Raw genomic sequence first — 14,303 nt, forward strand, 5'->3', positions numbered from 1 at the left:
TTATGACAAATAACTAGTGTCAGGAACACGTCACCAGATAATATGCGCACATTTTGGCACGTGGCCAAAGAGTCGTGCTTTAGATATTTTCAACATTGCTGGTAGAAGGCCTTTTTAAGGACCAGAGCTGAATCAAGGATTTGCTAGATGGTCTTCAGCCTGAGTGACCTGAGTGATCTTAGTAAACTAATCCTGTTATTTGCCAACCTGTTGCTAACCTGACTTGCCTTTGACATCCTTTTGTTCTGATTACCCATCACTGGTCTAGCTTGCTTTGAACCTTCTTCTGCTCTGCCTACCTGTAGATGACCTGGCTAGTTCCTGACCACATCTCGTTCCTGTCTGCTTTCCTTTCCAGTGTGACCATGGTCTGTTTCATGACCTCAGCGCTGCCTGAGTGTACCTCAATCATGAAGTTTTCCAGAGTCTACCACAGACGTGTTTAATTTTTTGTTGGACATTCAGCACTCATGCCACTCTGTGCCTTCTCATACCATGAAACATAGATATCAAACTGTCCCATCCCAAAAAGAACCTTACATCTCTATGACAAATATTTGGATACCAAACTGGCCATCACAAGAAGAACCTTACATTTCTATGACAAATATGTAGCACCCTCCTAGATTGTTAGGGATTTAGATACATTTAGTTCATTTTGGCTCCTCTGTAGTAAGTGGAGCAATTGTTGATTGCTTGTGGCTGTTTTGGATCTCACAGGTTTGATTGATCTCCCCTGCTTTCAAGAGACTTCTGGAAACATAGTAGGTTGGGCAAGGCAAACAAGCAACCTGAATATTTATTGCACTTCAGCAATCCCTGGGAAGGTGTACCCAGTAGGTGGCTGACAGGGCATATAAATAGTCTGAGCTTAAGAACAGCAGGGTCTTCTTCCTGTCGGAGGCATTCCACCTGTCTGGGTGCCCTGCAGCAGTTCTACTTATTGAAAATGATGTTTATCAAGTCCCAGCTGTGGCATAGCTTGGAAGTCCAACTTCTAAGAATCCTTTTCTGGAGTTATACAAAGGATTTCACCTAAGGACCTGGTCTGGAGAGCTCACCAAAGAGTGCCCGGAGGAAGTTGACAAGGGTGTTGCTGTCCTGTGGCATTGTGAGCATTAACCTTTCCATCAGTGAAGAGTGTCCAATAGATACTTGAAGGAGACATCTGGTGATCCTGTGACATTGTGATTTCTGACCGCAGTTTAGGGTCCTAATGACTGTGTGCTGTTTTGCTTTGGGTGGAAGTGCCAGAGGTAGCTCTAAGGGCTCATTTACACTTGCTTTGAATTCAGCACACATTAAAGCACTTACCGCCTCACCATACTTTTTTTAATGTGTTTTTAATGCTTCAGTGATGCTTTGGTGATGCTTCAATGATGCTTTTTTGAAGCTTAAATGAAGCTTGGAAGATGCCCTGTGTGTTGATTTTCTATTTGTTTGAAAAGGGCCCAGTAGAACCCCATCTCAGTAGTACTCCGACTCAGGAGATCCCCAACTCATTAGTACCCCTGTTCAGCAGAGCCCCAGCTTATTAGTACCCAAGTTCAGCAGTTCCCCTGCATAGTAGTACTTCCATCTCTGCTGATCCCCCAATCAGTAGCATCCCCAGCTTTACTGATCCCCCGCTCAGTAGTATCCCCTAGCTCTGCTGATCCCCCACTCAGTAGTAACTCCTGGCTCTGCTGATCCCCCAATCAGTAGCATCCCCAGCTTTACTGATCCCCCAATCAGTAGCATCCCCAACTTTACTGATCCCCCGCTCAGTAGCACCCCCAGCTCTGCTGATCCCCCACTCAGTAGCACCCCCAGCTCTGCTGATCCTCTGGTTTGCCTATCTTCCTCTCTCCCTGGTCCTCGTTCACCTCCTGCCATATTGCTCCCATGCTGCCTACCACATGTGACATTGCTAGTTTTTCCTTCTGCGGTTCCCCAGCTCTGATGATCCTCTGCCACTTAGTCCTCTCTCTCCGTTCCCTGCTCACCTTCTGCTATAATGTTCCCATGTTGCACACCACGTGTGCCGTCTGATAGTTGCTCTGCTCCGGTATGGACCCCGCTCACCCTCCTGCTCCACATTGCACACCAGATGTGACGTCTGCACCAGACACTCCCAGAATATATACACATGAACCGGAAATGACTGCTGATGATGTTTTTTTGGTTCACTTGGTTTCCCAGAGCATCCTGGGATAGCTCATACCTGCAATACCTCCAAAACAACAGGAAGCTAAAGCTGAATAAAAGCTTCTCAAAAGCCTCAGTTGTTGTAAATGAGTGTTGTCATAGATTTCTATGGGAGCACCAAGAAAGCAACATAAGGTATAATAATAAGAAGTGAAGCAAAACAGAAAAAAAAGCATAACGTGTAAGCAGGACTGTAGGGTAACAATTGTATTTAGTGACAGGAGCTTTGATTGGCTTTCAGAGCGCTTTAAAAAAGCATGTCCAATGCCACATTATGAAGCAAATGTAAATGAGCCCTAATTGAGATAGCTTGTACGAGGACTCAGTTCTGGCCATCTTCCTTTCCTTACTGACATAGCTTGTAGGAGGACTCAGTTCTGGCCATCCTCCTTTCCTTACTGACATAGCTTGTACGAGGACTCAGTTCTGGCCATCCTCCTTTCCTTACTGACATAGCTTGTACGAGGACTCAGTTCTGGCCATCCTCCTTTCCTTACTGACATAGCTTGTAGGAGGACTCAGTTCTGGCCATCTTCCTTTCCTTACTGACATAGCTTGTACGAGAACTCAGTTCTGGCCATCTTCCTTTCCTTACTGACATAGCTTGTACGAGGACGCAGTTCTGGCCATCCTCCTTTCCTTACTGACATAGCTTGTACGAGGACTCAGTTCTGGCCATCCTCCTTTCCTTACTGACATAGCTTGTACGAGGACTCAGTTCTGGCCATCTTCCTTTCCTTACTGACATAGATTGTACGAGGACTCAGTTCTGGCCATCTTCCTTTCCTTACTGACATAGCTTGTACGAGGACTCAGTTCTGGCCATCTTCCTTTCCCTTACTGACATATCTTGTACGAGGACTCAGTTCTGGCCATCCTCCTTTCCTTACTGACATAGATTGTACGAGGACTCAGTTCTGGCCATCTACCTTTCCTTACTGACATAGCTTGTAGGAGGACTCAGTTCTGTCCATCTTCCTTTCCTTACTGACATAGGTTGTATGAGGACGCAGTTCTGTCCATCTTCCTTTCCCTTACTGACATAGGTTGTACGAGGACGCAGTTCTGGCCATCCTCCTTTCCCTTACTGACATAGCTTGTAGGAGGACTCAGTTCTGGCCATCTTCCTTTCCTTACTGACATAGCTTGTACGAGGACTCAGTTCTGGCCATCCTCCTTTCCTTACTGACATAGATTGTACGAGGACGCAGTTCTGGCCATCTTCCTTTCCTTACTGACATAGCTTGTACGAGGACTCAGTTCTGTCCATCTTCCTTTCCTTACTGACATAGCTTGTAGGAGGACGCAGTTCTGGCCATCTTCCTTTCCCTTACTGACATAGGTTGTACGAGGACGCAGTTCTGGCCATCCTCCTTTCCCTTACTGACATAGCTTGTAGGAGGACTCAGTTCTGGCCATCTTCCTTTCCTTACTGACATAGCTTGTACGAGGACTCAGTTCTGGCCATCCTCCTTTCCTTACTGATATAGCTTGTACGAGGACTCAGTTCTGGCCATCTTCCTTTCCTTACTGACATAGCTTGTACGAGGACGCAGTTCTGGCCATCTTCCTTTCCTTACTGACATAGATTGTACGAGGACGCAGTTCTGGCCATCCTCCTTTCCCTTACTGACATAGCTTGTAGGAGGACTCAGTTCTGGCCATCTTCCTTTCCTTACTGACATAGATTGTACGAGGACTCAGTTCTGGCCATCTTCCTTTCCTTACTGACATAGCTTGTACGAGGACTCAGTTCTGGCCATCCTCCTTTCCTTACTGACATAGATTGTACGAGGACGCAGTTCTGGCCATCTTCCTTTCCTTACTGACATAGCTTGTACGAGGACTCAGTTCTGTCCATCTTCCTTTCCTTACTGACATAGCTTGTAGGAGGACGCAGTTCTGGCCATCTTCCTTTCCCTTACTGACATAGGTTGTACGAGGACGCAGTTCTGGCCATCCTCCTTTCCCTTACTGACATAGCTTGTAGGAGGACTCAGTTCTGGCCATCTTCCTTTCCTTACTGACATAGCTTGTACGAGGACTCAGTTCTGGCCATCCTCCTTTCCTTACTGACATAGCTTGTACGAGGACTCAGTTCTGGCCATCTTCCTTTCCTTACTGACATAGCTTGTACGAGGACTCAGTTCTGGCCATCCTCCTTTCCTTACTGACATAGCTTGTAGGAGGACGCAGTTCTGGCCATCTTCCTTTCCCTTACTGACATAGGTTGTACGAGGACGCAGTTCTGGCCATCCTCCTTTCCCTTACTGACATAGCTTGTAGGAGGACTCAGTTCTGGCCATCTTCCTTTCCTTACTGACATAGCTTGTACGAGGACTCAGTTCTGGCCATCCTCCTTTCCTTACTGATATAGCTTGTACGAGGACTCAGTTCTGGCCATCTTCCTTTCCTTACTGACATAGCTTGTACGAGGACGCAGTTCTGGCCATCTTCCTTTCCTTACTGACATAGATTGTACGAGGACGCAGTTCTGGCCATCTACCTTTCCTTACTGACATAGCTTGTACGAGGACTCAGTTCTGGCCATCTTCCTTTCCTTACTGACATAGCTTGTACGAGGACGCAGTTCTGGCCATCTTCCTTTCCTTACTGACATAGCTTGTAGGAGGACGCAGTTCTGGCCATCCTCCTTTCCTTACTGACATAGCTTGTACGAGGACTCAGTTCTGTCCATCTTCCTTTCCCTTACTGACATAGATTGTACGAGGACGCAGTTCTGGCCATCTACCTTTCCTTACTGACATAGCTTGTACGAGGACTCAGTTCTGGCCATCTTCCTTTCCTTACTGACATAGCTTGTATGAGGACTCAGTTCTGGCCATCCTCCTTTCCTTACTGACATAGATTGTACGAGGACTCAGTTCTGGCCATCCTCCTTTCCTTACTGACATAGCTTGTACGAGGATGCAGTTCTGGCCATCTTCCTTTCCTTACTGACATAGCTTGTACGAGGACTCAGTTCTGGCCATCTTCCTTTCCTTACTGACATAGCTTGTACGAGGACGCAGTTCTGGTCATCCTTCTTTCCTTACTGACATAGCTTGTACGAGGACTCAGTTCTGGCCATCCTCCTTTCCTTACTGACATAGCTTGTACGAGGACTCAGTTCTGGCCATCCTCCTTTCCTTACTGACATAGCTTGTACGAGGACTCAGTTCTGGCCATCTTCCTTTCCTTACTGACATAGCTTGTACGAGGACTCAGTTCTGGCCATCCTCCTTTCCTTACTGACATAGCTTGTACAAGGACTCAGTTCTGTCCATCTTCCTTTCCTTACTGACATAGCTTGTACGAGGACTCAGTTCTGGCCATCCTCCTTTCCTTACTGACATAGCTTGTACGAGGACTCAGTTCTGGCCATCCTCCTTTCCTTACTGACATAGCTTGTACGAGGACTCAGTTCTGGCCATCCTCCTTTCCTTACTGACATAGCTTGTACGAGGACTCAGTTCTGGCCATCCTCCTTTCCTTACTGACATAGCTTGTAGGAGGACGCAGTTCTGGCCATCCTCCTTTCCTTACTGACATAGATTGTACGAGGACTCAGTTCTGGCCATCCTCCTTTCCTTACTGACATAGCTTGTACGAGGACTCAGTTCTGGCCATCCTCCTTTCCTTACTGACATATCTTGTATGAGGACTCAGTTCTGGCCATCCTCCTTTCCTTACTGACATAGCTTGTACGAGGACTCAGTTCTGGCCATCTTCCTTTCCTTACTGACATAGCTTGTACGAGGACTCAGTTCTGTCCATCTTCCTTTCCTTACTGACATAGCTTGTAGGAGGACGCAGTTCTGGCCATCCTCCTTTCCTTACTGACATAGCTTGTACGAGGACTCAGTTCTGTCCATCTTCCTTTCCCTTACTGACATAGGTTGTACGAGGACGCAGTTCTGGCCATCTTCCTTTCCCTTACTGACATAGGTTGTACGAGGACGCAGTTCTGGCCATCTTCCTTTCCTTACTGACATAGATTGTACGAGGACTCAGTTCTGGCCATCCTCCTTTCCCTTACTGACATAGCTTGTATGAGGACTCAGTTCTGGCCATCCTCCTTTCCTTACTGACATAGATTGTACGAGGACTCAGTTCTGGCCATCCTCCTTTCCTTACTGACATAGCTTGTACGAGGACGCAGTTCTGGCCATCTTCCTTTCCTTACTGACATAGCTTGTATGAGGACTCAGTTCTGGCCATCCTCCTTTCCTTACTGACATAGCTTGTACGAGGACTCAGTTCTGGCCATCTTCCTTTCCTTACTGACATAGCTTGTACGAGGACTCAGTTCTGGCCATCTTCCTTTCCTTACTGACATAGCTTGTACGAGGACTCAGTTCTGGCCATCCTCCTTTCCTTACTGACATAGCCTGTACGAGGACTCAGTTCTGGCCATCCTCCTTTCCTTACTGAGATAGCTTGTACGAGGACTCAGTTCTGGCCATCTTCCTTTCCTTACTGACATAGCTTGTACGAGGACTCAGTTCTGGCCATCTTCCTTTCCTTACTGACATAGCTTGTACGAGGACGCAGTTCTGGCCATCTTCCTTTCCTTACTGACATAGCTTGTAGGAGGACGCAGTTCTGGCCATCCTCCTTTCCTTACTGACATAGCTTGTACGAGGACTCAGTTCTGTCCATCTTCCTTTCCCTTACTGACATAGGTTGTACGAGGACGCAGTTCTGGCCATCTTCCTTTCCTTACTGACATAGATTGTACGAGGACTCAGTTCTGGCCATCCTCCTTTCCCTTACTGACATAGCTTGTATGAGGACTCAGTTCTGGCCATCCCCCTTTCCTTACTGACATAGATTGTACGAGGACTCAGTTCTGGCCATCCTCCTTTCCTTACTGACATAGCTTGTACGAGGACGCAGTTCTGGCCATCTTCCTTTCCTTACTGACATAGCTTGTACGAGGACTCAGTTCTGGCCATCCTCCTTTCCTTACTGACATAGCTTGTACGAGGACGCAGTTCTGGCCATCTTCCTTTCCCTTACTGACATAGCTTGTACGAGGACTCAGTTCTGGCCATCCTCCTTTCCTTACTGACATAGCTTGTACGAGGACTCAGTTCTGGCCATCCTCCTTTCCTTACTGACATAGCTTGTACGAGGACTCAGTTCTGGCCATCTTCCTTTCCTTACTGACATAGCTTGTATGAGGACGCAGTTCTGGCCATCCTCCTTTCCTTACTGACATAGCTTGTACGAGGACTCAGTTCTGGCCATCCTCCTTTCCTTACTGACATAGCTTGTACGAGGACTCAGTTCTGGCCATCCTCCTTTCCTTACTGACATAGCTTCTACGAGGACTCAGTTCTGTCCATCTTCCTTTCCTTACTGACATAGCTTGTACGAGGACTCAGTTCTGGCCATCCTCCTTTCCTTACTGACATAGCTTGTACGAGGACTCAGTTCTGGCCATCCTCCTTTCCTTACTGACATAGCTTGTACGAGGACTCAGTTCTGGCCATCCTCCTTTCCTTACTGACATAGCTTGTACGAGGACGCAGTTCTGGCCATCTTCCTTTCCTTACTGACATAGCTTGTACGAGGACTCAGTTCTGGCCATCCTCCTTTCCTTACTGACATAGCTTGTATGAGGACTCAGTTCTGGCCATCCTCCTTTCCTTACTGACATAGCTTGTACGAGGACTCAGTTCTGGCCATCTTCCTTTCCTTACTGACATAGCTTGTACGAGGACTCAGTTCTGGCCATCCTCCTTTCCTTACTGACATAGCTTGTACGAGGACTCAGTTCTGGCCATCCTCCTTTCCTTACTGAGATAGCTTGTACGAGGACTCAGTTCTGGCCATCTTCCTTTCCTTACTGACATAGCTTGTACGAGGACTCAGTTCTGGCCATCTTCCTCTCCTTACTGACATAGCTTGTACGAGGACTCAGTTCTGGCCATCTTCCTTTCCTTACTGACATAGCTTGTACGAGGACGCAGTTCTGGCCATCCTCCTTTCCTTACTGACATAGATTGTAGGAGGACGCAGTTCTGGCCATCCTCCTTTCCTTACTGACATAGATTGTAGGAGGACTCAGTTCCGGCCATCCTCCTTTCCTTACTGACATAGCTTGTACGAGGACTTAGTTCTGGCCATCCTCCTTTCCTTACTGACATAGATTGTAGGAGGACGCAGTTCTGGCCATCCTCCTTTCCTTACTGACATAGCTTGTACGAGGACTCAGTTCTGGCCATCCTCCTTTCCTTACTGACATAGCTTGTACGAGGACTCAGTTCTGGCCATCCTCCTTTCCTTACTGACATAGCTTGTATGAGGACTCAGTTCTGGCCATCCTCCTTTCCTTACTGACATAGCTTGTACGAGGACTCAGTTCTGGCCATCCTCCTTTCCTTACTGACATAGCTTGTATGAGGACTCAGTTCTGGCCATCCTCCTTTCCTTACTGACATAGATTGTAGGAGGACTCAGTTCCGGCCATCCTCCTTTCCTTACTGACATAGCTTGTAGGAGGACTCAGTTCTGGCCATCTTCCTTTCCTTACTGACATAGCTTGTACGAGGACTCAGTTCTGTCCATCCTCCTTTCCTTACTGACATAGCTTGTACGAGGACGCAGTTCTGGCCATCTTCCTTTCCTTACTGACATAGCTTGTACGAGGACGCAGTTCTGGCCATCTTCCTTTCCTTACTGACATAGCTTGTAGGAGGACGCAGTTCTGGCCATCTTCCTTTTCTCCTGTGTAAAGACTGTCCAGGACGGCTTAGACCAGTGAAATGTCCTCCTGCTATTATTCAGAACTTCTGAAGCCTCCCACAGCACCCTATACCCTCTTCGAGTTCTTCAGCAATAGAAATCATAACAGACATCCCCTGATTAATGAGCTGCTGCTGTGCCAGGCTGCCTCTGTACTAATCTTGGGAAAGAACCAGTTGAATTACAGCGGCTTCATCAGAGGTCCAAATCCCTAGACATCAAACTGTCCCACATCAATAAAGTTCTTAGTGCTCCATGACAAATGACAGGATATAGATGTGACTGGATTTATACAACACAGGAAACTATTTTCTCACGCTCGTCATTTCCTTTTATTTGATCTTACTGGAATGGTAGACCTAAGGTGGAGACCACAAAAGGGTTTGGGAGGCCACACAGGACAACGCACAAGCCACAATTCTGCCTTTCCACAATTTAGACTCAGAGGTGATCATCGTCATTACTTAATGTCATCCTTGTGGGATAAAGGGGCATAAATTGACATTTCACCCATTTTACGCCCATTGATGATGGCATGCCCGGTTCATGGAGCTGCTGGAAGTCATTTTATTTCTCCAGAGGACTGGTAAAGGAGGATAAGCCGAGACTCCAATTTTGGGAAGTGGATTTTGCCAGTCTTTCTGTCCTTTTTCTCTATAAATGTCGACAATCGTTTCTCCAGCCGGCCCATTAATTGCTTGATGCTAAACAGTCAATTTCATTTGTGTCAAGGATGGCTATAAAAAAATCGGTGTCTGTAGTCCCCTTTATTATGACTATAAATAGTGAAAAGGATGATTTTTAATCTCCTAATTCCATAATTACAATTGTAGAAAATCCAGGTTTATGACTTTTTCCTCCTCACAATTATGTCTATAAAATGATACATTGTAATCTCATAATTGTGACTTTAAAATCTCAGAACTGTGAAATGACACGGGAAGAGATTATCTTTGTCTTTTATGTGTCTCCAAGTCTATGCCATGAACTGATGGTAAAACATCTGACACTTCCTTCACGGATTTAGTGTAGAAGGGCGGAGATGGCTTGCATCTAAGATACCTTTGAGTTCCTTCTGAGGTTCTTCCAGTTGCTTTGACATTTACATTACCAGGTGCAAAATTCTATGAACACAAATTCCCAGCATGCCTTGCGGGAGGTGCAGTGTGGTTCAGTGGCAGACAAGACACAGAGTCAGGTTGTAGAAAACTCAAACCTTGTATTGCAGAGAATGCCAGCTACAAATACCCCAACAGGAGAGCACTCACAGTTCCGTTCTTGGCAGAGAGGCAGTGGGTAATGATACACCGAAAGCGCCGGTCTCTAGAGGGTGAAATGCGGCCTGGCCGGTCCATTCCCAAAGGGGAGGCTGTAGCATCAAATTACGAGTCCCTAGCCTTCCTCTACTTGCCCTGACAGGTGCGTTCTCTTATTCTACTCCAACCACTTTGCAAAAAGTGTGCAAAACCCAGGGGCTTATAAAGACTCTCCTGACCCAAGATGACCACCAAGGGTCACCTGGATGCAGTGTAGCCAACCGGAAAGCTGCCTTTATGGTCAAGGAACATAGAGAAACCATGTTTCTCCTGGCTTCCTTTTCAGGCTGCGGTACTGCTCCAGTCGATTGCCACCTGCAGTGGAGACATCAGGCTGCCCCTGTCTACAGCCTCACCTGCAGATAAAGTCAGGGGACACTTTAGGCTGGCCATAAATGTGACTGCTTGCCAAAGCAACCTAATTTTCAATTCCATTTTTTTTAAATGGAAAAGTAATTGAAGGCATAGAATGGAGGTTAGAATTGAAACTCTGGGTTGAATTTGGCCTCATTAAAAACACAGATAAAAATTCCAATTACCTTCAACAAAATTGCCATTTGCCAACCTGTTTCAACTTCATTTTAATTTGTTCTTTCTGTTGATTGCCCAGTTTGCAAAGAATGGGTTAGTTCCCTTTCATTGTAATGTCCACCTAGCAGGTTGCCCTCTTAGCTTTTAAGAGATGGTAGGAGAATAGAGGTAGAGTGAAGAACCAGAAATATGTAGCCAAGGTCAGGTTGGGCTTTCCTCTTCAGGAAGGGGAATCTAGATGAGTGCCAAGGACATCCACCTTGGAAAATGGGAGAACAGAGAAAGATCTGAGAAACTGATATGTGAAGCTGTGAGTATCGCAATGCCCTCTACTTCCATCTTGTTGGACAATTACCAGAGGAGCAATCGTTTTTGTTGTGGGACCTTATATGATGTCATGGGATCCTAGTTATTCTGCTACATATCTGTGGACCAATATTTTAGTATCAGTTCTATGGACAGCTCAAACCATTATGACATTGGCTATTGGCTTCAGCTTGCCTATGAGTATTGTCCATGGCTGCAGGCAATTGGGAGAAGAGAGAAATTATTTGTGAGACTAAAGAAGTAACTGAAGATGCACAGCCAATACTAAGGAAATGTATTCTGATGTATTAAATGTTGAGTGCCAACCTGACTGGCCTAGTTGCTGGTGGTGGCTAGCTTCAAGGAGGCTTACCCTTTCAGCAGTGGTTGAAGACGCCTTATATTATGTCACGTGCAAGGTAGCCTGGCCCACTATGTGACATGGGCCCCAGGCATAAAGACTAACATCAGAGCCCTAGCCTGAACCATGGAAGGGCCCTACAAGATAGTGTGCTGCAGGTGTGAAGAAGAGTCGGAGCAGAAGCAGTTCAGGGGGATGGCGTGAAAGAGGCAGGGGCGGACGGACCATTTGGTCAGTAGGGGGCCCCATGAGATGTCCCTGGTACCTTTTTCATAGGCTTTTTTGAGTTTGGGCAGGGACACAGGGGCCCCATGATCCCCTATTGCCCGGGGGCCCCATGACTTGTCAGTCCGCCCATGGAAAGAGGTTTCAGACATGCCATCCATGTGAGTAGTACAGACATGGAGGTCTGCGTTGAGCACCTAGGCCATGAACTGGCTCAGCAACTCAGCCCCTGGATGACTCAGGTTACTGTAGACCACTATATGGAGGTTCAGCCATGTGGAGCAGCTAGGGGGCATCAACACGTGGTCAATTACAATCATGGGTGATAGGTTACTTCGTTTCTAGTAATCACTTGAATTTGTATTTGCAATTCCCAGTGACTCTAGAGTGATTGAAACTGACCGAAAATCATGAAACATGGCCAGCTTCAGGGAAGATCTCATATTTGGGAATTAGGTTCCATCTCATGCTCCTCCATCCACACATGGCCTGACCTCTTTTTTTATCTCATTCTGGACCCTTGTCCCACAGAGAGTCACTGAAAGTCTATTAAGCAGCAGAATAAAGTTTTTTGGGCGATCTCTGAGGGGGAATCTGGATCTGACGGGGGATGAGCTTCCAGATCTGACCGTGGGGAGTGAAGGCCAAGTCTTTGTATTGAGGTGAGAAGAAATGAATTTTTGCATCTTATATAAATATTCCATCACAAGAGAAAAATGTTTTCATAACCTGACCATCACCACCACAGATTGCCTATTCAAATCCCTGGCTCTACTTTCTGTTCTTTTTTTACATTCAGATCTCGTCCAGTTGTCTCTTTGTCTGTGTCTATGAGATTTCACCCCCGAGAAATTCCACTTTCCTCCTACGAATGTTCAGTAATGAGTAGGAGAGAGCAAGCATCGAATATCACAGTGTGTTTTACCCATGAATTGAGGAGTGCCCGGCATATAGGTGAGTGTCCCCCGGATGTTGGGCCTTTCAACTCAACTGCCCTATTCCACATTTCACATTAACAAATTCTTTTCATTTACTTAAGTAGAATATGGAAACAACGGTAGACTTCCACTGATTGGGCCGCCCAACACCCCAAGATGTGTTTGTACCTATTATAGAGGGTCATCTAAAGTTGGCATTGAAGGTTGTGCTGCCTGACAGTCTCTTCTATCTGCCGAGGTCTCTGTAGATGAGATCTTGGTGTTCAGTTCCTAGTTCTGCACAACTACTGTGCCCATTAGGAGGGTTGTTATATAATGGAGAACGCAGGAGACGCAGGACCTGTCCAGAGGGGGTCTGGAACTCCCAATTACAAGAAACCAGATGTAGAGTCCAGCAGACTTCACCTATATCTGAACGTCTGTATGGACCTTACGGTGTGGTACGGTCCTGGTGAAAAAGAAGAAAAAAAACCATAATATATGAGTTTACAAATTCTAATGAAGCCATTACAATCCAATCATTGACCATCTCTTTTCACCCCAGGTGGACTCTCGGCACAGGTGAACTACACTCTCGTGCTGGACGCGGCATTCATTGTGACCCGAGCTGTCTTCTCCCACCAGCCTGCCTCCAGAACAATGAGCAGCTCCATAGAGCTAGCCAAGCTGCCAAGATGCGCTCATCACACCATAATCCTTCCTGTTAGTTACATTTAATGGCAACCGACATGACAACCATTATACAATCCCTCACGTTTCCACCAATCGACCGTATATTGTGTTACCCTGCGGAATATAGAAAAAAAGAACAAAAAAAAAATCACCATTTTATATCGAGAAAATACAACATTTCTGTCGTCCCACCAACAATAACATGAGAGCATTATAATCTGCATGTCAAATAACGCACGCCCTTCCGGGTGTAATATGGCCATCTGATTGGTGGAAGATTGCAATGGTTATGGTAGTATGTCAAATCACCCCACAATCCTCACCCCACAATCCTCACCCCACAATCCTCACCCCACAATCCTCATCCCATAATCTTCACCCCACAATCCTCACCCCACAATCCTCACCCCACAATCCTCACCCCATAATCTTCACCCCACAATCCTCACCCCACAATCCTCACCCCATAATCTTCACCCCACAATCCTCACCCCACAATCTTCACCCCACAATCCTCACCCCATAATCTTCACCCCACAATCCTCACTCCACAATCTTCACCCCACAATCCTCACCCCACAATCCTTACCCCATAATCTTCACCCCACAATCCTCACCCCACAATCTTCACCCCAAAATCCTTACCCCATAATCCTCAACCCACAATCTTCACCCCACAATCCTCACCCCACAATCTTCACCCCACAATCCTCACCCCATAAAACTCACCCCACAATCCTCACCCTGCAATCTTCACCCCACAATCCTCACCCCACAATCCTCACCCCATAATCCTCACCCCACAATGTTCACCCCACAATCTTCACCCCACAATCCTCACCCCATAAAACTCACCCCACAACCCTCACCCCACAATCTTCACCCCACAATCTTCACTCCACAATCCTCTCCTGACAATCCTCACCCTATCCCATCCTTCACTATAATCCCCACCACTATGAGTAACCCCCTCCATAATCCAATCCCTTCCACTAAGAGAAAACCTCACCCCGA

The 14,303-nt window shown here is 46.6% G+C and overlaps 1 protein-coding gene across 1 annotated transcript in view; it reads left to right on the forward strand.

Moving 5' to 3' along the window:
* Positions 1-14,303, forward strand: part of LOC149437733 (integrin alpha-M-like) — an 84,211-nt gene that overhangs the window by 41,863 nt on the left and 28,045 nt on the right. The window contains exons 15-17 of the mRNA XM_089660684.1: positions 12,211-12,341; positions 12,479-12,633; positions 13,162-13,319. Coding sequence (XP_089516810.1) covers positions 12,211-12,341; positions 12,479-12,633; positions 13,162-13,319 — 444 coding nt within the window. The remainder of the gene's footprint in view (positions 1-12,210; positions 12,342-12,478; positions 12,634-13,161; positions 13,320-14,303) is intronic.

This window comes from Staurois parvus, unplaced genomic scaffold, assembly GCF_062004578.1.
Source record: "Staurois parvus isolate SC_StPar_1 unplaced genomic scaffold, SC_StPar_1.0 ptg001262l, whole genome shotgun sequence".
Lineage (NCBI taxonomy): Eukaryota > Metazoa > Chordata > Amphibia > Anura > Ranidae > Staurois > Staurois parvus.